Source organism: Mustela lutreola, chromosome 10, assembly GCF_030435805.1.
Source record: "Mustela lutreola isolate mMusLut2 chromosome 10, mMusLut2.pri, whole genome shotgun sequence".
Lineage (NCBI taxonomy): Eukaryota > Metazoa > Chordata > Mammalia > Carnivora > Mustelidae > Mustela > Mustela lutreola.
This window is the reverse complement of record NC_081299.1, coordinates 99,237,550-99,263,817: the sequence shown is the minus strand read 5'-3', so window position 1 is coordinate 99,263,817 and position 26,268 is coordinate 99,237,550. Positions and strand designations below refer to the sequence as shown.

Below are 26,268 nucleotides of genomic sequence, written 5' to 3'. Positions count from 1 at the left end.
CTGAGGGGAATTGCTAGCCAGAATCCTCATCGGATGGAAACAAACATCCTGTAAGTTGCATGATCACCTTGGGGAAGGCAAGCTAGCTGTGGAGTAAGATTCACAGGTAGGCTCATTCCCTCTTTCCTTCTGCTTCGGTCACATGCCCCCGGAATCTGTGGCCAGGCTCCTCCATTTACTGTGTAACACTGAGGAAATCGCCAGCTATTCTGAGCCCACACATTCTGGTATGTTTCCATTTGCAACAAACATCATGACTATTACCCTTCCTCCTTAGAATTCACTGTGTCAGAGGTAAATCCAAACAGGTGATGGGCAGCCCAGGGTAGGTATTTATTTGCTCATGTGCCATTGTCCTACAGTCACCTGGCTAATCTTTGTTCCCATCAATGCACTGACCCACGCTTGCACCCACTCCTCCCATGAGGAGCCAAGCTCCTCCCCCTGTTCTGCATGGAGGTGCTTCCGGGCTGCCCAGGATGGTTGGCAGCTGCTGGGGGACCCTGGAGCCCTGGACCCCGCTCCTCTTCACTGACAGCAGTGAAGCACCTAGCTCTTTTTTTTTTTTTTTAAGACTTTATTTATCCATTTGACAGACAGAGGTCACAAGTAGACAGAGAGGCAGGCAGAGATGGGGGGTAAGCAGGCTTCCTGTTGAGCAGAGAGCCCAACGCAGGGCTCAATCCCAGGACTCTGGGATCATGACCTGAGCCGAAGGCAGAGGCTTCAAATCACTGAGCCATCCAGGCGCCCGCACCTAGCTCTTTTAAATCCTGAAATGCCAGCTGAGATATCATTAAACCTAAAGGCTTCTGTTATGGGGGGACAGAAAAAGTCTGAAAATCACTGAGATAGTAGAAAAAATATGAGCTCACTGAACCCAGACCACTGACTTATTAAATATGTGATTTAGGGCAAATTCTTTAAATTCTCTTCATGCCTACTGTTTAATTTACAGCTCAGGGCTGTTAGCAGGACACACTAAGCAGCAAGCAGGGAAGGTCTCTGGGAGAAGCCTCTCACAAGAGACCAAATGAAAAGGTAGTCACGGTTATCTGCCTCTTTCCTGTCCTCTCCCTACCAAGCCTCATGAAGCTCATCTGCAGCTCCAAGCTCTCGGTATGGAATGGTCTCACTGCTGGTGAGGATCCCAAGGGGACCGTGGGCTTCTGTCTGTACCCCTCCATCCACAGAGTGGGCAGCACGCCACGACCACCCTCGCGAAACATCATGAACCCACGCAGGCTGGAAGCAGCTGGTTTAGCATCCGGGATGCTCCAAAAATAACTCACCCCAAATCATGATGTCAGCATCCCCATGGAGCATTCCTTGGAGATCCCACAGAGCAGTGGTGTGCAGACATCCCCAGCTGTGTAGCTAGACCACCCCACTCCCACCTGCACCTGCCATTCTGGACACGTCTTGGGGCACCTGTTGGAGACTGAGGATCCTTGTCTGCACAGAGAGTATCAGTGCCTTGAGATCCACCCGAGGTAGGTAACTGCCTGACCTCCTGACGGGATGGGAGCCCAAAGTGTGCCTCTCCACCCTGGGAGGAACATGGTGGGCATCGATCAATCTATAATGACAGACGTATGATCCAGATGGATAGCGGCATATACATCCAAGTATTTGTGCATCTCGGGAATGAGAAAGGGCAGGTGAGTAACAGGAGGAGGGTGAGGGGGTGGGGAAGAAAGTGAGAGACGAAGAGAAAACGAGGCAGAGGCACACACCAAGAATGAGGCAATAACATGGGAGAAAGAGACAGAGACATAGGCAGGACAGAGAGAGTGAGTGAGGCAGAAACACAGAGAAAGGCAGAGAGAAACAAATGGAGGGCAGAAGAGAAAGCCAGAGAGACTCAGACTGAACGAGGTGCGGGAAGAGAGACCCAGGTGCCAAAAGACAAAATGATAGGGACCGGGAGAAAAAAGGAGAGAAAAGAGAGAGCAAGGGAGAGGAGAGGAGGGAGGGACGGAGACCAACACACAGTCCCAGTGTGACAAAGAAGCCAGATGGCAGAAGGACAGTGACTCACAGATGCGCCCCAGCTGCGATCAGGGAGACAGGACAGGAGGGTAAGCTGAGGCCATTTTAGCCCACCGCCATTTTTTTCTCAAAGCTGCTTTAAACATCAGCCCTTGCTGGGAAAGTATTCCATCCTATTTCTCCTGCATCTACCAATCTTTATCTGGGGAGCAGTAGGTCTCTGGGCTCCCTTGTCTCCATATTCAGTCCCCAGCCGAGCGCTGTTAACGGGTGAGCCCCTGGGTGCCGGCACAGGACGTGGCCTGGGGACCAGGGTGCCCTTTCCCGCTGTTCAGGAGTATTGGGTCTGATGGCACTCTCCCTCCTTGGCTGGCACAAGTTTTCCTTAGCATCAGGCAAGCAATAGGTGCTCAAAGAATATTTACTAATAGTGGTGTCCCTCTGGTAATAGGTAAAAGGGCTCCCAATTATAGATTTCGGTAGTATTAATTTAATTCAATGCCATTGAAATGTACTGAGGTCTGCTGTGCTGAAGCACAGTGTTGCTATGGGGTCTGATTTACCTCCCAGTACGAAGCACAAATTATGGTATATTCTGCAGAAACATTACTTAGCTCCCAGGCAGGTGTAGGAGCATTCTAGTTGAGGCTGCGCTGTCCAGTGCTGGTCAGCTGGCCTTCTCTTAGAAAGCCCATTCTCCACAGAGAGCTCCTGCAAGGACTTCCATCATCCAAGTCTCTATCAGCCAAGCTTGTTTGCTTTTATCCAATTAAAATAGTGGCCTGCTGACTAGCAATGATGACTGTAAAAAAAAAAAAAAAAGGGCGATCTCTGGTGAAATTAAAGACATCCAACATACATGAATTAGCTCAATATATTTTAGAGACATTCACTGCCCTTCTGTGAATTTGTGAGATGATCCACGGTACTCTGTATTCTTTATACAGGAGTGATGCCCTAGACTAAATTCCCCCCTTGGTCCTGAGACAGTATGAATTCTGGAAGAATCTGTCTGCTTGCATCTGATGGGGAGAGGAAGTATCAGTACCTCCCTATGGAAAACTGAGAGTTATTCTGTAGTGACCTATTGTGTAAACAGTATTCAGAACACCAATAAAACCACAGAGCTAGGACTTCTAAAGCATGCAAGATATTTTATTCTGTGCTTCTCTGATAATAAGAATTGAGTTAATAAATATTTCGACATGTGGCAGAATTTGATCTTTCATTGTAATGTGGTAATGGGTTTGTTAGAGGTGCAGACTTACCACTTTCACCCACTGCAAAATCCTATGAGGGCAATAAGCAGAACAAAGGCCTTTTGGAGAAATGGCTAATTCCACAGTTGGAGTAGGGGAGATGAAAGATGAATCTGGAATATCTTTTATGCCAAAAATTTTTTAAGTGCTCAAGAAAGCCCAAAAGTGATGGGAACATCAAAAGGACACAGGAGGACTTTCAGCTCCAGGAAAATGGAATAAATGTACTTTTCCCTATTCCTCCCACTACATACTACTAAAAACCCTGGACATCACATACAAAACAGACATAAGACAACTCTGAAAGATGGAGAGAAGATCAGCTAGGACCCCGGGACCCAAGGAATGACCCAGTGGTGAGTCCCTGGGCTTCTCTCTGCCTCACATACCCGATCCAGACTCGGTGCTGGAGAAGACAACAACTCAGAAATGCCAAGAGGAACGACAAAAGAAGCCCCTACCTAGAGCACGCTTGGTAGGGCCTTTCCAAAGGCCCAGGAAAGGGGCAGCCCAGCAGGGCAGAACATTTTTTAGACAAGAACTGCTTTATGCCAACCATTCATCACCACAAAACAAAAACAAACCCAAAAAGAGCTATGGCTTCAACCCCATTCACAGGAACAAAGGCTAAGTGGAGAACATAAATATGCCCCCCTCCCTGGCTGGGCAGTAACAAGTCACCCTACTTCACTCCATTTGTATGTTTCAGAAAAAGACAAGCAGGGAGCTGGCACTTTCATTCCTGCTGCCTACAGTGAGGAACCCTCCATACCATCACCACCATCACACTATTCAGTGTGAGCACCTGGGAGACTGGTTACTACCACCACAAGGTAGTAACAAGGCACCTCTCCCCTCTTTCTGTGCCAGAGCTGTGTCTGAGAACAGAAGATTTAACTAAGGCCCAGAACCTCTTAACATAACCCCTGTAACTTTGGGTTTCAAACAAAAGTAATTCGTGAGGCCAACAACTGGGAAAATCTCAAAGTAGAATGAAAAAAGGCTGCTGAGATGCTGGAGATGTTAGAACTATCTGAGAAAGATGTTAAAGCTGTCATCACAATAATGCATCGAGGAGCACCCATGAACATGCTCGAAACATATAACAAAATAGACTTGGTGAAAATACAGAAAGTCTCACCAAATAAAGAGAATATATTTTAAAAAGAACAAAATGAGAAGTTTAGAACTAAAAAAAAAAAAAGAAAAAAATGAGTAGGTTCAACAGCAGAATGAAAGGGACTGATGAAAGAATCAATAAATTTCGAAATACAGCAACAGAAAATATCCACTATGAATACAAAGATAAACCAGACAGAAGAAAACGAAAAAAGCTTCAGAGTTCTTTGGGGCTATAACAAAAGAACTAATATTTCTGTCATTGGAGTTCTGGAAGGAAAGGAGAAAGGGAGATGGGCTAAAAAAAAAAAAGGGGTACTTGAAAAAATAATAGCTGAAAAGTCTCAATTTGTCAGGAACAGTAAACCTTAGCTCTAAGCAGCTCAGTAAATCCCAAAGAGGATAAACTTGTAGAAATCCATACCAAGAAACATCATAATCTAACATCTAAACATTAGTGACTAAAACACTAAAAAATCTTGAAAGTACCAAGAGGGAAGTGGCACTTTCCCTATAGGAAAAACACAATTCGAATAAGAGCATATTTCTCATCAGAAATCATGAAGGCCAGAAGAAAGTGGCACCGGAGTTTTTAAATGTTGAATGAAATGAACTGTCAAACAAGAATTTTATTACCAATGAAAACAAGAGATGGGGAGAAATCAAGATATTCTTAGATGAAGGAAAATTAAGAGAATGTGTCACCATCATAATTACTCTCAAACAGTGGCTAATAAAGGTTCTCTAAGATCTTGGAACATCAGGAAGGAAAAGTTGAGGTAAATACAAAGACTTAGCTTCTCTTTAGTTTTCTAAATGATGTTTGATGGCTGAAGCAAACATTGTAACACTGTGTAATGTGATTCTAAAAGTATGTGGGAAAATATCTGGGACAATTATAAACAGAAGAGGGCAAAGGAATGTAAAGTGAGGTAGAATTTCTGTATGTCACTCAAACTGGAGATCTGACAACATTGGTAGACTGTTATAAGTTATACATATATAATTCAATGCCAAGAGCAATCACTAAGAAGGCCATACAAAGAGATACATGCAAAAATACTACAAATAAGTGAAAATAAGATACTAAAAAATGGGGGCACCTGGGTGGCTCAGTGGGTTAAAGCCTCTGCCTTTGGCTCAGGTCATGATCCCAGGGTCCTGGGATTGAGCCCCGCATCGGGCTCTCTGCTCAGCAGGGAGCCTGCTTCCTCCTCTCTCTCTGCCTCCCTCTCTGCCTACTTGTGATCTCTATCAAATAAATAAATAAAATCTTTTAAAAAAAGATACTAAAAAATGTTCAAGTAACTTATACAAAAAGGAAAAATTAAAGAAAAAACAGAGAATAGGAAACAAACAAACAAAAAAACCCGGAAGAGGTAAGTTCTAGCATATAAATAATTATATTAAATGTAAATTATCTAAAAACACAAATAAAGACAGACAGTGATGGTATGGATTTAAAAATTTGACCCAATTTGGGCACCTGGGTGGCTCAGTCGGTTGAGTGGCTGCCTTCGGCTCAGGTCATAATCTTAGGGTCCGGGAATTGAGTCCTACGTTGAGCTCTCTGCTCAGCAGGGAGTCTGCTTCTCCTTCCCACTCTTCCCTTTGTGTATGCGCGCTCTCTCTCTCTCTAAAATATATAAAATCTTTTTAAAAAATGACCTAATTCTATGCTGTCTACAGGAAACTCACTTCACACATAATGATATATGCAAGTTGAAAGTAAAAAGGGCAAAAATACATTATCATGCTAATGACTTAATTGAAGAAAGCAGGAGTGGCTACATTAGTATCAAACCACATTTCATAGAACATAGAAAATTACCAGGGACATATAGGTATATTACAAAATATAGAACATAGAAACATAGAAAATTACTAGGGACATAGAGGTATATTACAAAATTATTCTTTAAAAAGTAAACCCACCAACGGGCGCCTGGGTGGCTCAGTGGGTTGGGCCACTGCCTTTGGCTCGGGTCATGATCTCAGGGTCCTGGGATGAGTCCCGCATCGGGCTCTCTGCTCAGCGGGGAGCCTGCTTCTCTCTCTCTCTGCCTGCCTCTCCGACTACTTGTGATTTCTCTCTGTCAAATAAATAAATAAAATCTTTAAAAAAAAAAAAAAGTAAATCCACCAAGAAGATAGAGCAATCACCAAAATGTATAGACTAAACAACAGAGCTATAAAATATATAAAGGAAAAATTGGGAGCAGTATAAGGGAAAATCCAGCAAATCTACAGTAATAATAGAAGACATATACACTCCTCTCTCAACAATCTCTAGAATAACTAGGCAGAAAATCAGGAAGTATACAGAAGAAATCAACAATACTATCAACCAACCAGGATCTAATATTTATCAAACACTCCACCCAACAGCAGCAACTGCTTCAAGCATCAATGGAACATATACCAAGAGAGACCACAGCCTGAGTCATAAAAGAAACCTCAACAAATTTAAAAGAATTGAAATCATAAAGAGTGTCCTCTGACCATAATGAAATAAAACTAGAAAGCAAAACCAGTAAGTTAAGAGGAAAATCCCTCAATACTAGATAATTAAACAAGAGGCTTCTAAATAATCACTAGGTCAAAGAGGAAGTCATAAGGAGAAAAAATATACATTGAGCTAAATGAAAATAAAAATACAACATATCAAAATTTGTGGGACACAGCTAAAGCAGTCCTGAGGGGAAATTTTATAGCACTAAACACTTAAGGAAGACTTATTAAAAATCTAGGCTACCAAGTTTATAACCTAAAAAAGAAAAAGAAACCCAAAGCAAGCAGAAGAAAGGAAATGATTAAAGGTAAGAGCAGAAATCAATACAATTAAAAATAGAAAAATAATAGGGAAAAAATCAATGAACAAAATCCTGGTTCTTAGATAAGATCAGCAAAATTGACAAACCCATATGACAGACAAGTAATTAAATCAGAAAGAAAAGACACAAATTACCAGTATCAGGGCATAAGAGCGGAGATTTGATTCAGACTCTGCAGACATCAAAAGGATAATAAATATAGTGAACAATTCAACACACATAAATCTGACAATTTACATGAAATGGACTAATTCCTTGAAAAGTACAAACTGTTACAATTCACAATTCAAGACAAACCATTTAAATATCCCTATAATCTGTAAGAAAACTGAATTCATAATTTTAAAACTCCCAAAAAAGAAATCTTAAAAAAAAAAAAGAAAAAAAAAAAAAGAAGGCCCAGATGATTTTACCAGGAGTTCTACCAAATATTTAAAGAACACCAATTCTACCCTGACACCAAAACCAGGCAAAGGTACAAAAAAGAGAAAACAACAGATCAATATCCCTCATGTATACAGAAGCAAAACTCCTTAACAAAATATTGGCAAATAGAATTCAGCAATATATAAAGAGGATCTACCATCCAGAGATGCAAAGCTGATTCAATATTTCGAAGTTAATTCCAACAATCCACCATAGTAGAAGGTGGAAAGAAAAACCCCTATGATCATTGCAACTGATGCAGAAAGTTGCAAGTTGATTTATTTGACAAAACTCAATACATGTTCAAAATTTAAAAAAAAATTTGGAATGGGGGGCCTTCCTGAACTTAATAAAGAACTTCTACAAAACCTACAGGCAACACTGTACACTAGAAAACCAAAGCTTCCCTCCTATGGCTGGAAACATGCAGGGATGTCCATTCTCACCCTCCATTCAACATAGTGCAGGAGGTTCTAGGGGGGAGCAATATGGCAACAGAATAAAATAAAAGGCATATAGACTGGAAAGGGAGATTTTTGACATGATTATCTAGAAAATCCCAAAGGGTCTCCCAGAATTCATATGTGAGTTCAGCAAGATCACAAGCTACAAGAAGAACATGTAAAAATCAACTATATTTCTATTTACTAGCAATGAACATGTGCACACCAAAAATTAAAATATAATACCATTTACAGACACTCCAAAAAAGAACATATTTAGGTGTAAATCTAACAAAATACATATAGGACTTATATGCTAAAGACTACAAAACACTGAAATCAAAGAATCTCTAACACATATAGTGTTCATATATTGGAAGACAAAACATAGTAAAGATGTTAATTCTCCCCAAATTGATGTATATAGGTTTACTGAAACTCCTATCAAAAATCCCAAAAAGATTTTTTGTAGGTATATAAAAAATTATTCTAAAATTTATATGGAATGTCCAAAGAACTAAAATAGCTAAAACAATTTTGAAAGAATAAAAAGGAATCAATCTACCCAATTCCAGAACTTATTATATAACTAAAATAATATAACTCAACTGAGAATCTGCAGAGAATTATGCTGAGTGAGAAAAGCCAATCTCAAAAGGCTATATACAATACAATTCCATTTTTATAACATTCTTGAAATGACACAAGTATAGGAGAACAGATTAGTGGTTACCAGGGATTTGGGACAGGCTGGCAAGGAAGTGGTTGTGGCTAGACACACACACACATACACACACACCATGGGGGACCCTTTTGGTGATGGAAATGTTCTGTGCCTTAGCCATATCAGTGTCATTACTCTGGCTGTGATATTATACTATGGTTTTGCACAATGCCATTGGGACAAACTGGGTAAAGGTCCACAAAATTTCTCTATAATGTTTCCTGCAACTGCATGTAAATCTACAATTATCTCAAAATAAAAACTCTTATTTTTTTAAAAAAGGACACAAAAGCCAGCTTGAAGATGTTCCCACTGATAACCTGGGGAAAATCTGAGCATCGAAATAATTAAAGACTATAAACAATTATAAATTATAAATAAATAAATGAAAAGAACAGGAATCCATGAATACATACTAATGATAGATACGTAAAAAACGTAAGTAGGTAGATAGATACACACAGGCAGGCATACAGACAGACAAGGGCTTACAGCTGAAAGCAGAATGCCATGGAAACCTTAAAAACAAACAAACAAACAAAAAACAAGCTTACAGATACAGAGAACAGATTGGTTGCCAGAGGTGGGGGCTGGGAGTGGATAAAGTAGGTGAAGGAGTTCAAAAGGTACAAACTTCCCAGTATAAAATAAACAAGTCCTGGGGATGCATGAGGACTACAGTTAATAATATTGTGAGTGCAGATCTGAAAGAGGCTAAGAGGCTAAGAGAGTATATCCTCAAAGTTCATAAGAAAAAATTTTGTAACTATATATAGTTACAGATGGATATTAGCTAGATTTTGTAACTATGTACAGTGATGGATGTTAACCACTGATTATTTCACAATGCATAAAAATATGGAGCAAGTCATAGACCCCAAAGTGATACAATGTTATCTGTCAATTATACTTAAAAAAAAAAAAAAGGCAGAATGCCAACTGGTAAATATGGAAGAAGAGCTACAGTAAAGAAACCACCATAGTCTCACTTGGCTTACAAAAGGATCATCCAAAGATGCTAAATTTGGGGTGGGGTGTTCTGAAAGGAATAATAAATTTGCATATTCTTAAAGTAATTTTCCATAGATTGTCCCTTGAAATGAAATGACTATTAACTGTACAGGGGAGAAATCAGCAATCCCTGGAGTGTGTCAAAATTATCACCAAAAAGGGGCAGATGGATACATCTGGATACACCCAGACATGATCCAGAAGGACACAACATTACTTATTACTATTCTGACTTTGGATACACAACCTTAATGAGAAATCATCAGAACCAAAATGAAGAACATTCTCATTTTTTAAAACAGAGGGAGTATGTCTTCTTCAAAGGCATCAATCTGATAAAAGGAAAAGGCTGAAGGTGACAAGACCCTAAGAGAAATGACAACTGTCACCTGTGACCCTAAAACGTAAATGAGTATAAGATGGGGGGAACCTCTGCATCAAGGACCGTATAGGGCCAAGTGACAAAACTAGGTATGGGTGGTCTATTTAATTACAGAATCAATCAATGGGGGTGCCTGGGTAGCTCAGTAGGCTAAAGCTTCTGCATTCGGCTCAGGTCAGGATCCCAGGGTCCTGGGATCGAGCCCCGAATCGGGCTCTCTGCTCAGCAGGGAGCCTGTTTCCCCTCCTTCTCTCTCTGTCTGCCTCTCTGCCTTCTTGTGATCTCTGTCTGTCAAATAAATAAATAAAAATCTTAAAAAAAAAAAAGAATCAATCTATGTTAAATGTCTAGAAGTTGGTAGCTATAGTATGGTTACATAAGAAATGCCCTTTTTTAAGGATATACATGCTAAAGCATTTGGGCATAAAAGAACAACAGTATTGTATATGGAACTTTCAAAAGGCTTAGAGAAAATTGAAATGGTAATGATTCATGAAATTATAGGATATAAGGATATTCTCTGTATGAGTGTTGAAATGTCTGTCGGTTGGAAATTATTTCCAAATTAAAAAAGAAATTAAGTTCTGTGACTACTGTTACCTATCAAAAGGAATCAAGAAATGTGCATACCCATTTGGATTGGATAGGTTCTGGAAAAGTACCGTAATTAAGAGCATAGGCCTCTAAGTTCAGACAAATCTGGGTTCAAATCTGGCTTTGCCCCTCTTAGCTGATCTGACCTCAAGAAGTCTCAATTTCATCATCTGTAAAATGGGGAAAATAATGTTATCTCATAAAATGGGCTCAGGGCTATAAAATACCCCAACACCTACATGCGGTCACCGTTCCCCATGGCTACTTGCTGTCTCAGTAGGTTAGCGGTGGTGGTATCTGGTTAGCACCTGCAGTGATGGCGGCTATTGCTCTAGGCCACGAGATACAAAGATGACCAGACCGTGTTTTCTGACCTCAAGGGACTTTAAAAATAGAGTTGAACCACAATCTACAGTGTGTAACGTAAGTGCAAACAAAATGGCACCGGAGAGGGAACAAGCATATTTTACTTCTTCTGGGAAGTGGGTTGGGAAGGACTGCACAGGGGAGCTGACAGCGAAGGTGAGCAACCACAGGTAAGGATTTCACGTAGTGGATGCAAGGGTGAGCAAGGATGTTCCAAGGTGGGTTACCTACCGAGGACACAGGTGGGCCAAGCACTCAGGGCCTGCGTGAGAAACGGGGAAGGCAGAGGGAAATGCAGATGGGGCCTGGGCCAAGCTGTGGAGCGGGGAGGGCCTTGAACGTGCCACTGCGATGGAATGAGTCTCTGCTTCCTGCGTGCAGTGGGAGAATCATGGGAGGTCCTGAGTGAGAACTGGGTGACAAGACTGGACTGTTGTCATAGAAAAAGACTGCCGAGGTGGTAGTTTGAAAAATTAATCCAGTAATTATTCCTTCAAATGGAAACTCTGAAGGAAAGGCCAAATAGTGCCTTCGTGGCTCTTCTGTTTTTTAGCACATCCCATCCAAATGGTGGTAACTAAAACAGTCAACAGTGGGTAAGACTAGCTGATACCATGGTGCAGACACACACACACACACACACACACGCACACACATACAGACACATGCATGCACACACACACACACACGCACACACGGGAGACCTATGTGCAGACACGCAGAAAGGAGGCACACGGGATGCAGGCAGGCCTTCTAGCAAGCAACCCAGGAGCAGTGCAAGGGAGCAGCCAAATGGATGTGGGGGAGCTACCCAGCACGGCAGTCAGCACTGAGAGCTGGAAAGGGTTCTGGAGACCCTGTGCGCACCAGGCTTTAATCCTATAGTTACTGGATCACTGGGTCCAAGGGCTAGGCCAGGGTTGCAGTGGCAAATGGATAGCTTGTGGGGAGCACACAAAGGACCGAGTATTCCCACTTCTTAACACCCAATACACATGCTAGTCTCCTGAGCATGAGCCCTGCCCCTCTGACCCCAGGGTTTCCCTTCACTGACTATCCAGCCTCAGCTTATGTCCCTCAGGATGGCTTAGAAGCCACTGTCCTTACCAGAACCATCTTGACCACAGAGCCCCCTTCAAAGTAAAGCTTCCTCCCCCCACACAGTGGTACCCTCTGGCTTCTGTGTTGTACGAGGAAGGGGCACCATGGGGTCTACACCACATGAACTGTGGGTGTTGTGGATGGTCATCACACTTCTCTCTCTTGACTTTGTTAACTTAGGGGTAGGTAAGAAAAAAAAAAAAAAAACGAAAGTTTTAATTCACTTTTTCAGAGGACACTCTCTCTTCTGGAGTTCATGTCTTACTTCACCTAACCGGTTTGGGGAGGCTCATGATTTTCCCGTTTGTAGCAAGAAGGAAAAGGAATGTGTTTTCCTAGGATAGTCTCCTTTAACTCTCAAATTTACCAGGCAGCTACTTGAAGATGGGGCTGACATGAAATCAACCAGACAGGCAAGTGGTTCCACGTGGCCCAGGAGAAAGGTGTATCTCGCCACGGGAATGGGCCTGCCTCTGTTTCCCCTGTGGCCCCTCCTCCCTTACCTCAGAGGCGATGGAGGTGAAGCTGCCGCTGAAGTGCACGTGCTTCCGGACCTCACTGCCGTTGGCCGTGAGCAGCCAGTCCCCGAGCGCACGGTCGTCCCCTGCTGACCGGTTGCTGTGGCTCTGATTGGGCAGGAGCTCCGCCAGGTCCCAGTGGTACGAGGGTGTGGCCCCCACCAGGGCGATGAGGATGGCCTCAGTGGCCACGTAGAGCTGAAGGAGCAAACACACAAACCCAGCTGTGTCGGAATCACCATCAGCAGGCTGATAAGCCTCAAGAGATCTGTGTCCTGCTTTTTGTGTTTCTCTGAGCTACAGACAATGGGGCACATCAAAGCAAAGGAGAGAAACATGAGAAGGAAGCTTCCTCCTGATCCACCACTGACAGAGTCATCAGCGATCCCCCTTGTAAAGCACCCAAGGTTTTTTCCAGGGGGATCTCGTTCTGCATTTGAGGTACTTCCAATGCTCAGGAAACAAAACACTGATGGTTCAATGCCATTAGCAAAGGTGGCTGGGGGGGGGGGCGATATTACTAGCTGTGATTTATAACACTGACGACATTCCAGCTACTTCCCCGCAACACTCCACCCTCTGTTCAGATAAGCAGGCACCAGAGCCCCCAGTATCATGGTCTTGGATTCACAATCTAAACTATGTCTTTTGTAGCACAGTCAAATGTCTCAGAAAACAGGATATATAGAGAAAATATAGTTATATACATAGTAAAAAAATATATACAGTATATCCAAGGAGTATATACATTATCATATAGAGTATATACAATGTGAATATATGGAGAGAACATACAGTACAAGGAGTATCTCTACAGAGAAAAAGTATATAGACAGAGTATATATATCTAGATAATACAGAGGGTGAGCACCAACAAAAACACTTTATTAGAGCAGGTAATCATAATATGTACTTGAGTAGGTACTATTTTAAAACACAGTATGCAACTTGTAAGATGTAAAGAAATCCAAATTCCAGAAAGAGATAATCACTTTATAACCCTTAGCCCTCCTTAATCATTGCTTAATCTAAAGAATGATTTTCCCAAGGGGGGGAAAATTCATTCAAGAAATCTTTATAGAGCACATATGCCATTTGTCTTTGATTGTTCTGGGCCTTATAGCTATTCACACTAGGGTTTATAAGCTGTTGAGCCCTATGCAGTCTTTTTATGCTATGAATTTCCATTTATATTAGTTCTTGTTGTTGGATGTTTATTTCAAGCTTCAAATGAATTAGGAAAACACAGAATTCGTCTGTTGCAGTGAGAACTATCTCCCTAAGTGAGGCACTCTTATTTTAAGAAATTACCCCTATTAACTTAGAACCTGGCTTCTTAAAATACCTTTAAGCAGAACAAGTGTTTATGAAATACAAAGCTGTGATTTCTCCACAACCTACAGTAACAGCCCCACTGGATGGATGTGTTGACTGAGGCACAAAGGAGAGAAGACTTGCCAACAGCTTCAGCTCCACCCACCAGGGAACCCCAAGCTTCTTCCACATCACTCCGGAGGGGCATATTCAGCTGTTAAATGGATAAGCCAAAACGCCAAAGGCAGAATGAATTATCATAAGCAGATGATGGAATTACTGTCAAGGAAAGAGAAAAGAAGTCATGACATGGGGTGTCACAGCGGAAAGCTAATGTAAAACCCAAGGTGTGATTTTTGCACTCTGGGAAAGCCTGTGAGACGGAAGGCAGCCCCAATCTATTTTGGAGGCAAGTGACAGTGAGCCTCCTGAGATGTACCAAGCCACCAGGGGTCAGTCTGCATGGGTGATTTATTGTGGAATGCAAAGGAAATCATGTTTCTGGATTTCTATTGCTTCCTGGCCCCTATCTACATCCTATTAAGGAAGTTTTGGGAGAAGCAGCCATCAGTTTGCAAAAATAAAAACCTGAATAATTATAAGAACAGAGAGATTACACATTTAGCAGCCACTCTAAGTACAGAGCGCTTGCATCGTTTTAGGAACTGCCCCTCCTTATTACAATCTGCTGGACTTAATTGATGGGTAAAGAAATGAAAAAATATGGGGCAAGGGAACTCTGGAGCTGAGGCAAAACCCATGTTCAGAACACAGCCTTCAATCGGGCAAAGAAAACAAGTTATATTTTCTCTCTAAATGTGCTATTTTCTGCTTTGGGTCTTACCATTTGCTTCACCTGGAAAGCACTTCACGAGGTTCAGCAGAGTCTTTAAACCTTCCCCATTCTCCCAGAGGCACCTCAGGTGCCACCTCCCCCCAGCTTGCCTTCCTCTCCAGCCCTCCGGAGGCCCTCTCCAGCTTCTGCCTACCCCCTCAAAGCTCCATGCTCGACCTTTGTTAGAGAAGTATCCCTTTCTTCACTCCATGATATTGATGTGTCTGCTCATCTTATTTTTCCTACCAGAATATTCCATCCCTGACGACAGCATCTTTGTATGATCCAGCCCGGAGTTTCCAAAGAAAACACCTCAGGGCCTGATACATGGTAGCACACACTCAAGTGACTGAATGAATGAATAAATGAGCAGGGTAGAACACTAGAACAACAGCTAACACTTCTCTGATGCTAACTACGTGCCAGGAACTGTTCACACATCATATATTTTATCCAGATTGTTCTAAGATGAGCCACAGTCTAGGTAAGAGAGGAAATGCTCAAAGGGTCCTAAAACCTGAGGTGTGTTTTCTCATGGAAACCATCACTCTCAGCAATAGCTACAGTGTGCAGAAAGTAGTTCAGAAACTACATGCGCCCTGATGTTTATAGCAGCATTATCCACATTGGCCAAATGGTGGAAGCAGCCCAAATGTCCACTGGCAGATGAATGAAGAAGATGTGATATGTGTATAAACACACACACACACACACACGCACATGCATGCACACACAGAGGACTACTACTAAGCTATAAAAAAGAATGAAATCTGGCCATTTGCAACAATATGGAAGGAACTAGAGAGTATAATGCTAAGCAAAATAAGTCAGAAAAAGACAAATACCATATGTGGCTCATATGTGGAATTTAAGAAAGAAGACAAACAAGTAAAGGGGGAAAAAAGGGGGGAGACAAACCAAGAATCTAACAAACCAAGTTAGATTCTTAACTATAGAGAATACACTGATGATGGTCACCAGAGGGCCAGTGGATGGGGGATGGGTGAAACAGGGGATGGGGATTGAGGTGGGCCCTTGTGATGAGCACCAGGTGATGTATGGAAGTGCTGAGTCACTCCTGAAACTAACATTACACTTTATGTGAACTATAGTGGAATTAAATTTTCAAATTTAAAAATTAAAAAAAGAAAGCAGGTCAGATACAAAGAGGTGGTGCTGATATGTAGCCTGATTCACAGAAGGGAGCAGTGATACGTCATTCATCAGGATCCTCCCAGCAACCTGTTGCCTCAATAAGCACTTTCACCTTCTCATCTTCTCTGCCCTCCTTCCACCGCTGACAATGTTGCCAGTGCCTGCCCCTCCCCTGCACGCACACGAGACCTCCACCAGGGACCTCCACCACACACCAAGGGCCATGGCTTTCTGGCATCAGAAGGGTCAGGCATATGCAGCTTGGAACTCCACGATGGCGCTACCTGCTTCTCTCCCCCAAGTCCGGAGAGTCTCTCGATCGGGTCTCTTATGTTACTCTACGACAACAGTGCACACGTTCGTCCACATATTCCTACCTAATGATGGCACCCATCAGCAGATGGGCCTGAAAGCCACAATCAGAAACCACCACCCAAGTGCCTTCAGAGTGGAGCCCACCCCATCGCAAAAAGACCATTATCTTCTCCAAGGCTACCTCCAGGGAAGAACGAGTGCCAGATGGCTGCACTTTCCCCCCCCTTTCAATGTCATTATACTTAGAAAAGTGACTAACATGCACCAGGGGACTGAAATTTTTGAAGTTGCAAAAAAAGTGAAGGTTTTAAAAATGATTTTATATTGACAGCGTTATAAGCTTTTATAATACTCCGGAAACCAAAAACATCCCCCATCAATGATCTCATCAACAACATCTTGTGCTGTGAAGTCATGGTAAATATGACGTTGATGTTTTAAGCAGGAAAAATGGACAACAGAGCAATTAAGTGAATCATTAGAGGTCACGTATGACACTAATAGCAAAACCAGGATGAGACTGAGAGTCATCTAACTTTGAGGCCAGAGCTCCTCAGAGGAAAAAACAAACAAACCAGGAAAAATCAAAGATGACTTTATTGTTGTCATTACTGTTAGTCTTTTCTGCACGTGGACTCAGTTATGTAATTGACTAAGCCAGTAGCATGACCTGAGCAAGTATATCATGGACAACAGGACCAAATGCCCAGTGCCCAGCACCAATTGGGTATTCAATAAATATTTGTTGGGTGACTACTGATACCACTTATTGTTTTTAATTTAAAATATTTAGTTACTATGCCCTGAATCACTGGTATCTCAAGTCCTATTTCTTCCCAACTCTAATTCATCCATGTAGTGCCACCAAATAGGGCTCCCTAAGACACTCCTCTTGAAGCTCCTCTGCCAAAACATACTGATGGATATGTCCCAGCATAACTATCTTAGCGATAAATGTCCTAGCATTCCAGATCTCCACTGTATGGCTCAGTTGCTACCTAATCTACATCCCAGCTTCTGTAATAGCCTACTTAAATCCCCAAATGTGACTTTTTTTAAAAGATTTTTTTTTTTATATGTCAGAGAGAGAGAGCACAAGCCAAGGGAACAGCAGGCAGAGGGAGAAGAAGATTCCCCGCTGAGCAGGGAGCTGGACTCGGGACCCAGAACCCTGAGATCATGACCCGAGCCGAAGGCAGACAGCCAGCAGACTGAGCCCCCCAGGCGTCCCGGCAAATGAGACTTCTCATCACATGGTGTGAAAAGCATATAGACTCTGTAGTAAACTTTGAGCAAATCAAAACCTCTCCAAACTTCCACTTTTCTTTCAGTGAAATTGAACACTAGTAGTCCATCTCTTTATCTCATTCATTCATGTCTAACCAACCTGTTCTGAGGTTCAAATGGGAGGCTTCTTTAGCCAGCCATAAACTGTACAGCCCCATACAAATGGTGTCTCTCAGCGCACCCCAACCTTACTGGGTGGGGTCTGATCCTCTAGCCTGAGGGAGACCTGGCTCCACACCTCTTGCAGCTCTCATGAACACAAGGCTGCAGGTCTGGGTCCCAACTTCTGTAGCAAGGACACAGCCGTTCTCTCTTGGACACATTTGTTCCTAGTTTTGTGGTTTGCCACCTGAAATGACTTTCCCACTTCTCTGTAAACCCAAGCTCCCAAGTTAAGCTCAAGCTCAGTCTTTCTGAAGTCTTCAACAAACCACTCCAGACCACACGGATGGCTCCCTTCTTCATTTCCAAAGCATCCATTTAGTGGCCACACTGTTGCTGGGGAAATGTTATTCTATAAAATTATTTAACAGGGTAGATATAGTGAAATTCTAATTTGTTAATGATGCTCTCCTGAAGGAAAGAAACCCTAATTTACATTTCTATATCCTTCCAAGTAAACCCAACACATCACTGCATATATATAATACCTATGATGTATTTTGTTAACCAATTCCTTGCAGAATGGTGTGGGAGGAAAAAAAAATGATGATGGATGACAACCCAGTAATCCCAGGATCTAATCCTGGTTCCAACCATTAATTAAGACTTTGGACAAATTAAGCATTTGGGTAAACAGTGATTTAACCTGCATCTCTTTTCCTCTCTCTCTCAATCTTTACCCCAAACAAAATGGGAATACCACCACCTGACCATTCCTTCTGTTACTTCAGCTTCATTCTTAAAAAATTTGAGCGAGTAACAACACTTTGCAACACACTGTATTATGAGCCTCGGGCAATAACAAGGACAGATAAGAAATAATTATTTCCTTCTAGGCAAATGCATTGGCGTCAGGACAACACATACAAAGCTACAAACATAAGGCTGATTTTTGACAAATGCGGTATTAGCCATGGTAGAAATGAGGTTAATGAGAACATAAAGTGGATGGGAATTCCAAATGGAGAATAAAGAAAAGGTTGCAAATGTGACGCCTGAGTGCAGTAGTAAAAGGCTAGTAGTGGGTTAACTGAAACCAAACTCAGGGGAAGAAATTTTTAGGGGGGAAAAAAAAAGTCAACCAGAGTCAGGAAAGCAAAGAACCCATGTTTAATGTTCTCTGAAGAAGTATTACAGGATTAGCTCACCTTTTCCCAAAATTCGGTCATCTGAATACCCCTCCGAGGGTTTTATGTGCTCATTTTCTATTATTTAGGTGATAGCCTTATAAATCGATTCAAATTTTTTCAAGTTTTTACTTAAATTCCAGTTAACAGGGTAATATTAGTTTCAGGTCTACAATAGAGTGATTCAACACTTCTGTACATCACCCAGTGCTCATCATGACAAGTGCCTTTCTTAATCCCCAATCCCTATCTCACCCATTCCCCACCCTCTCCTCTGGTGACCATCAGTTGTTCCCCAGAGTTAAAAGTCTGTTTCTTAGTTTGCCTCATTTTCTTCCCTTTGCTCATTGGTTTTGTTTCTTAAATTTCACATATGAGTTAAATTACATGGTATCTGTCTTTGATTTATTTTAAGTTAATACTCTCTAGCTTTGTCCATGTCATAGCAAATGGCAAGATTTCATCCTTTTTATAGCTGACTAATATTCCATTGTGTGTGTGTGTGTGTGTGTGTGCATTACATTACATCTTCTTTATCCATTCATCAACCAATGGGCACTTGGGCCGTTTTGACTAATATAGATAATGCTGCTATAAATATCAAGATGCATGTATCTCTTTGCATTAGCATTTTTGTATTCTTCAGGTAAATACCTATTAGTACAATTGGTGGGTTATAGGGTAGCTCTATTTTTAACTTTTTGAGGAAGCTTCATACAGTTTTCCAGAGTGGCTGCACCAGTCTGCATTCCCACCAACAAAGCAAGAGGGCTCCCCTGTCTCCATACTCTGGCCAACACCTGTTATTTCTTATGTTGTTGATTTTAGCCATTCTCTGTGAGGTGGTATCTCATTGTGGTTTTGATTTGCATTTCCCTGATGATGAGTGATGCATCTTTTGATGTGTCTGTTGGCTATCTGGATGTTTTCTTTGGAAAAATATCTGTTTGTGTCTTCTGCCCATTTTTTAATTGGATTATTCATTTTTGGGGTGTTGAGTTTTGTAAGTTCTTTCTATAGTTTGGATATTAGCCCTTTATCAGATATGTCATTTACAAATCCGATTCAAAAATTTTAACTTAATTTTCAGAGAAATACAATTTTATATCAATAGAGATATGATTAGCTAGATAGAACTATAAAAATAAACACCATGTCATAATGCCAAGTGTTGGCTAGTATGTTTTTATTTAAGGTGGGCCACAAGAGAGATTTTCAAGCAAGATTCGGGGGGTAGGGGCGAAAGCAAAGGAACAAGGGAGCAGCCATCTTGTTTTCTTGTTCAGAAGCCTGGGGCAGGTGCTTCTGCGCCTCACATACATTGCTACTTCCTTGCTGGCTCACTCTGTTGGTGCAGCAGGGCAGCTGGGACTGCGACTGAGCCACGCTCCCCTGAACGCCCCCACAGCATCTCTGACTCCTGGGCCAGGTGTGTGTTTAGTTCCATGATGGAAGGCAGTTGCTTCATCAAGGCTGGAGGCAGTGAGAATGACATTTCTAATGGTCATTTCCAGTGGCTTCCAGATCACAGTTTCCCTTCCAGACTGCCTTCCCTGCAGACTTCAAGCTCCAACAGCGGACACAAAGACAGCAGCCTTTACAGGGACTGCTTAGCCAGCTCCCACAGTTGCATATTGTCAAATTTCTGTAATAAATTATTCACTGACTTCATGTATAATCCTATACCTATAAATACATATGCTACACACACACATATGCACACAGACGTGGGTCCCCATCCCAGGAGTTCTGCTTCCTGCCTCTCTGGTTGAACTGTGACTGACACCATCTTGAACAAATATGGCCCAATATTAGCACTTACCAAATTTGGAAGTAGGTACATGTGTGGTTGTGACATTATTTCCTGTATTTCATTGGAAATGTTTCATAATTTAAAAAGAAGTTTTAAAAGAAAACGAGTAATAAATACAATGAAAACAGAAAAAAGTCATTACATTCCAACCAGGCAATGTCTTCTGCCAAGGACTGACCCCTTCTACAGTTCTTACTTGTAGTTCATTCCCTTTGTTAAAACAGAAATACTGGCAAATGTTTTGGGAGGTGCTAGCACCGAATGAGACTTTCTTCTTAGAAACAAGACAGATTAAGTAAGAAGGGAAGGAATAACCCTCTCATTTTATAAGCTAATGCTATATTTAATACTACGTTCATATACCACCTAAATCCACCATGCCAGCCATTCTTTGGGACACCAGAGAATGCAGAAAGACAGAAGGTTAACAATGACGAGAGGACACTTGTAATGACAAGCACCAGATACTAAATGTAAGTGATGAATCACTGAATTTTACTCCAGAAACCAATACTGCACTGTATGCTAACAAAATTTAAATTAAAAAAAATTAAAAAGGAAAAATTAGAAATGACTGATGGGGTAACAGAGACTCCAGAACAAAGGTGAGAGGGTATCCCTGGAAGGAGGGGACAGGTGTCTTCCTCTTGGACACCAGGAGAAATATAATGATAAGTGAGGATCAAAATTAATTTTGAAGGAAAAAGAAGGTACATTTAGGAAGATTACACTTCTATTCCACCCATAAAGTTGGAACAAAGAACATCTGGGGAGAAAGCGAGCAAAGTAGTCAGGAGAAATTCGAGCTTGGGAAGCATGGTCAACAGCCAAGTAGAAGAAGTGCGTACCAGAGCCAGACAGTGGCCTAAGAGCATGGGTTTCAGGACTGTGGAAAAGAGGAACTAACCAGCCTACGTTTGCAACAAGAGAGAATGAAATAAGCAAGTTCCAGTACAGCCCTATGTTGGAACACTGTGCCCTAGCCTTTAGAAAATACGTGATGGCTCATTTATGAGCACAGCAAGGCATTCACAATACTGTTGAGAGACAAAAATCAGGTTAAGATCCAAATTTATGCCCAAAAGGCAAACGTATGCATTTGTATAATGAAAAGTCTAGAAGGAAATCTACCGAAATGTGAGCACGTTTCATGTCTGGATGGGCGAAGTTCTGGTGTGTTTTATTTTTCCTCTTTTCTCTTTTCTATATTTTCCTTTTTGTACAATCACCATATACGACTTGATGAGCATCGTAAGATTCCTGAGTGCAGATGTCAGAAGTCTGAGCATTTGGTTAAGGAAACCAGAGAGGAGAGTCCTGAGCTGCATGTGTCCTGGGGTTTGCTGGCTCCCCCTCCTAAGGCAGCCTGTGACCATGGTGATGAGCCAAGCTCCTATTCTGCAGACCTCAAGGTGACATGGACACAACACCAACCAACTGCCAGGCACTGAGCAACTTTAAGAAATCCTGAACTTGCAGAACAAATGAATTAAACCTTCACAATCCAGCCATTTCCCAGAGCACAATTGTGCTATGGGCTAGTGAGGGCTCACCTACATGAACTCACTTGGCCATCTCACAGCACAGGGTCACAGCATTCCAGTCTACCATTCTTTCTGTCACACAATGCCTGTTTTCGCACTTCCAATGACGTGTGTGTGTGTGTGTGTGTGTGTATGTATACTGTCTTATTAAGGGAATATCTTCTCTGTCAGAGCCCAGGCTAAGCAGCTGTGCTGTGGGAGGCCAAGGCAGGCATGCTGCTGGGGATCTGGGTGCTGGACAGGTGTCGAGCTCATTGCTTTCCAAGGCACATCCCAATTCTTGAGATGCCCAAGACTCAGAGGAGCTTGCTATACCTCTCTGGGGCTCCCTGTATGTCCAACAACTCCCTGGATGGAAATCTGGTCTGATCAGTTTGCAACTTCATCTGCTTTACACCAGGGGGCAGTGTCTATCTATAGACAACAGCTTTCCTGAGGCCAGACTTGGGGGGCAACCATAGATCTGGTCTCTCTGAACTATGGTGCCCCACTCATCTAAAGGGATGGAAGAACACCAGCAAAGGTTCCCCGGATTATCACCCAAACTCACGGCCACTCTCTGAGGGCAGAGAGAACTAAATCTGAGGGTGAGGGCAGCGTTAACCCTTGCTCAGAGTAGCAGAGAACCTGGTAGAGGTTCCCTTGTTCTGGAGTCATGACACAGCAGCTCCTACTAATGCCCTACGTTCTCATCATGGCTGACCCCCTGGTGCTGGTGAGAAGCCCCTGAGGCAGAAGGGGCTGGCCCTAATGACTAACCCGGTGAGGTCTTCACTAATATGGACGGTAGGAACTTCATTACCTGCTTGTGGTGCAGAGGCTGAAACCACCTCAGAGACCCCTCACCGAGAAAAACCTTTCCATGAATCTCCCGGGGAGACTCAGACACAGAGGCAAAGGCACGCAGGTGGGACACATTCATTGTGACAGTGGTTCTACACAGAGTTTAATAAAGCACCCTGAACAAAACTCCCTCTACTTCACGCTCCTAAATGTTAAACTCACAGACCACAATTCCCAGGGCTAACTGGTTAAAGGAATAGCAACAGGAGAGTGGATGGTTAATCTCATACTGTGAACTGTAGCATTTCCTTCTAAGTAAGCACATCTTCTATACCACATTGTTTTTTTTTTTTTAAATGTAACACAGAGAAGCAAAACAAAATAAAATTCATGAACCCGCCATCACAACTAACTAGTTTCATTTTATTATATATGCTTCAGATTTTTAAAATACAATATTATGAACTCAGAGCAAATCTCCTTGCAGCCCACCTGTTCCCCCCCATCCCTTCCTCCCTGGAGTAACCAATCTCAGAATTGGATGTAGAGCTTTCTACTCTATAGGTTTACACTTCTTCATTGCCCATATACATTCATAAACCAAATATGGTATTGTCTCCTATGTTTTTACAAAGTTTTATGAAGTTATGTGTCACATTGTATACACCCTGATGGCTATTTTTTGACTTTAACGTTGGGTTTTAGAAATCCATTCCTGGGGCGCCTGGGTGGCTCAGTGGGATAAGCCACTGCCTTCGGCTCAGGTCATGATCTCGGGGTCCTGGGATAGAGTCCCTCATCGGGCTCTCTACTCAGCAGGGAGCCTGCTTCCTCCTCTCTCTCTCTCTGCCTGCCTCTCTGCCTACTTGTGATCTCTGTCAAATAAATAAATAAAATCTTTAAAAAAAAAAAAAAGAAAAAAAGAAATCCATTCCTGTAGCTATTTATAGATCTGGTTCATTCACTTTAACTCTCACTTTCTATCAAATTTATACGACACTTTAAATATCTGGTCCCTTTCCGAGAGTCATTTAGGTGGTTACTCATTTTTGTTATTACAAACGGTGCTGCAATAAACATCCTAGACAGATCTCCTTGTGCCAGGTTCAAGAGACATTGGGAGGACACACACCTGGGAGTCCAACGCTTGGTTTTAATCGTACTAGGCAATGCCAAATAGTTCTCTAAACCAGTAGTTCCCATGTCTCATTTTCATCACACCTGGACTGTAAGACTATTTCATGTTTGCTAATCTAGTAAGTGTGAAATGATATTTCATAGTCATTTGAATATGCCTGTTCCAAATGGCCAGTGAAGGTAAACATCTTTTCACGTGTTGACTGATGCACTTTCCTCTTCGGCAACACTACCTGGTCAATCAGTCCTCTTTCTAAGACACCATGGAAAGACATTTATTGCATGAATGATTTAAATGCACTGATAGCTCCAGGATATAATAAATAAGGTTGGGGTTATTATTATTATTATTTTATTTACATTAAAATAATGCGTTCCAGAATACCAGATGCCTGTACCTTAAGCTCAGGTCCACAGTGTCATCACAATTTTGCTGGTGAAACTAATGCTTGTTACAGATTACATGTTGGCTAATGGATGTTTTAAATTCTGTGCAAATCAAACTACAATCTGTGATTCGTAATCCCTAGGAAGATGAACGAGCTGGAGTCGATGGCTCAGAGCAAAGAAGTAGGATCCCTTTTCACTTTGTGTCTAAAAGGATCCTAAAACAAAAAATTGTATTCCAACACTCCTCCTCTAGACAGCCTAGCAAAGAAATATACACAGATGCAAACACCAAATAATGATGATGGCGTCACTGTCAGGAAATAGAAACAAAGTACATAGAATTATTCATATTTACGTACCACAAATAGCTCTTACCCGAGGGAAGGCACATATATCTGGAGAGTAAGAATTTCTCTAACTGCAAAACAAACTATTACTGCTTGTTCATAAGGCAACTGTTTTTACATAAGGCAATTATTTTTTTCCTTTAAGCTTTTGGCTCATGCATTTTCAAACCACACAGCACTATTATGAGGGGCATTTGCATCTTATCATACGAAGAGAAATCTACAAAATCTGCCTCTGTTCTTTTCATATCTGAAAGTTGACCATTACAAAGATTCCAAAGATTGTGGTTTGCAAAGAGTGATAAGATGAGTCTCCTAGCTAAAGGAAACTGGATATTGACATAACTTTTGATGGGCCACATGATGCTATCAATAATCCAAGAAAACAGCTAACCTAAAGATCTTTAAGAGTCAGCTTTGTAATGTGGTTTTGTCCTTTTAGTTTGCACTTGGGTATGTTCGAAGGAAAGGGAGTTAAACCACTAAAAATACTACTAATGGCCCCAGAGGGAAGAAAACTCAAGAGGATATAAACTTGCCATCTCTGGCCCTCTGGTTCTGTGTTTCTCAGCTGGGGATGGTCATTACCAAACCACAGATGCAGGAAAGGCTCCTGCCGTAGCAGAGACTCTCTGTCTGGCAGTCTGATTCTCAACATGCAGCGCTCTCGGGCAGGGCTCCCTCTCCCTGGCAAGGCTGCTGCACAGGTGGTCTCTACGTTCCTTGGGCAACAGGAGACCAGGGTTTTGGGTTTTATTTTTTATTTTTTTTAAGACTTTATTTTTTTAAGTCCTTGACACCCAACATGGGGCTCAAACGCACAGCGCCAAGATCAACGTTCCACCAACTGAGCCAATCAGGCGCCCCAGGGTTTTTGGGTTTTAAAGCAAACACCAATCTCCCATCTAAGCCTACTCTGAAAAGGGCTTAATTTTTTTCTCTGTTGGAAGAAGCAACCTGCATAAGACGGTGAAAGCATCATGGTACAACTGTGTAATGGGGCTCCCAGACTCCCACTCCACAGGCCAACCCTCACCAAAACCATCTCTAACAACAGACTTGGTAGAGAGATCTTTGGTGATCATTCACTCTCACATCCAGGATGGCTCTAGGTGACCCCAGGACCATGTGGATTACATATCTTAAAGGGTGGTTAAGTCCTCAGAAACAGGTACTGCTGGGAAGGATTCACTTCTGCCTGGAGTGACGCACCTACTCTGTTGGGACAGAAAACGACAGGGCACCTTCCAGCTCACACGTAAAGATAAAGCCACTCATTCCCACCACTCT

General features: G+C 42.1%; 1 protein-coding gene across 4 annotated transcripts in view; it reads right to left on the bottom strand.

The window, feature by feature from the left end:
• SLC22A15 (solute carrier family 22 member 15) overlaps positions 1 to 26,268 on the bottom strand; it is a 79,645-nt gene that overhangs the window by 51,486 nt on the left and 1,891 nt on the right. For 3 of the 4 annotated variants that reach the window (XR_009345120.1, XM_059136274.1, XM_059136276.1), the window contains exon 2: positions 12,755 to 12,967. The exons of the other annotated variant lie outside the window; for it this stretch is intronic. Coding sequence is in view for 2 of the 3 variants with exons in the window: in XM_059136274.1 (XP_058992257.1) it covers positions 12,755 to 12,967 (213 nt within the window). In the remaining variant the exon portion in view is untranslated. The remainder of the gene's footprint in view (positions 1 to 12,754; positions 12,968 to 26,268) is intronic. 4 annotated transcript variants of the gene reach the window in all.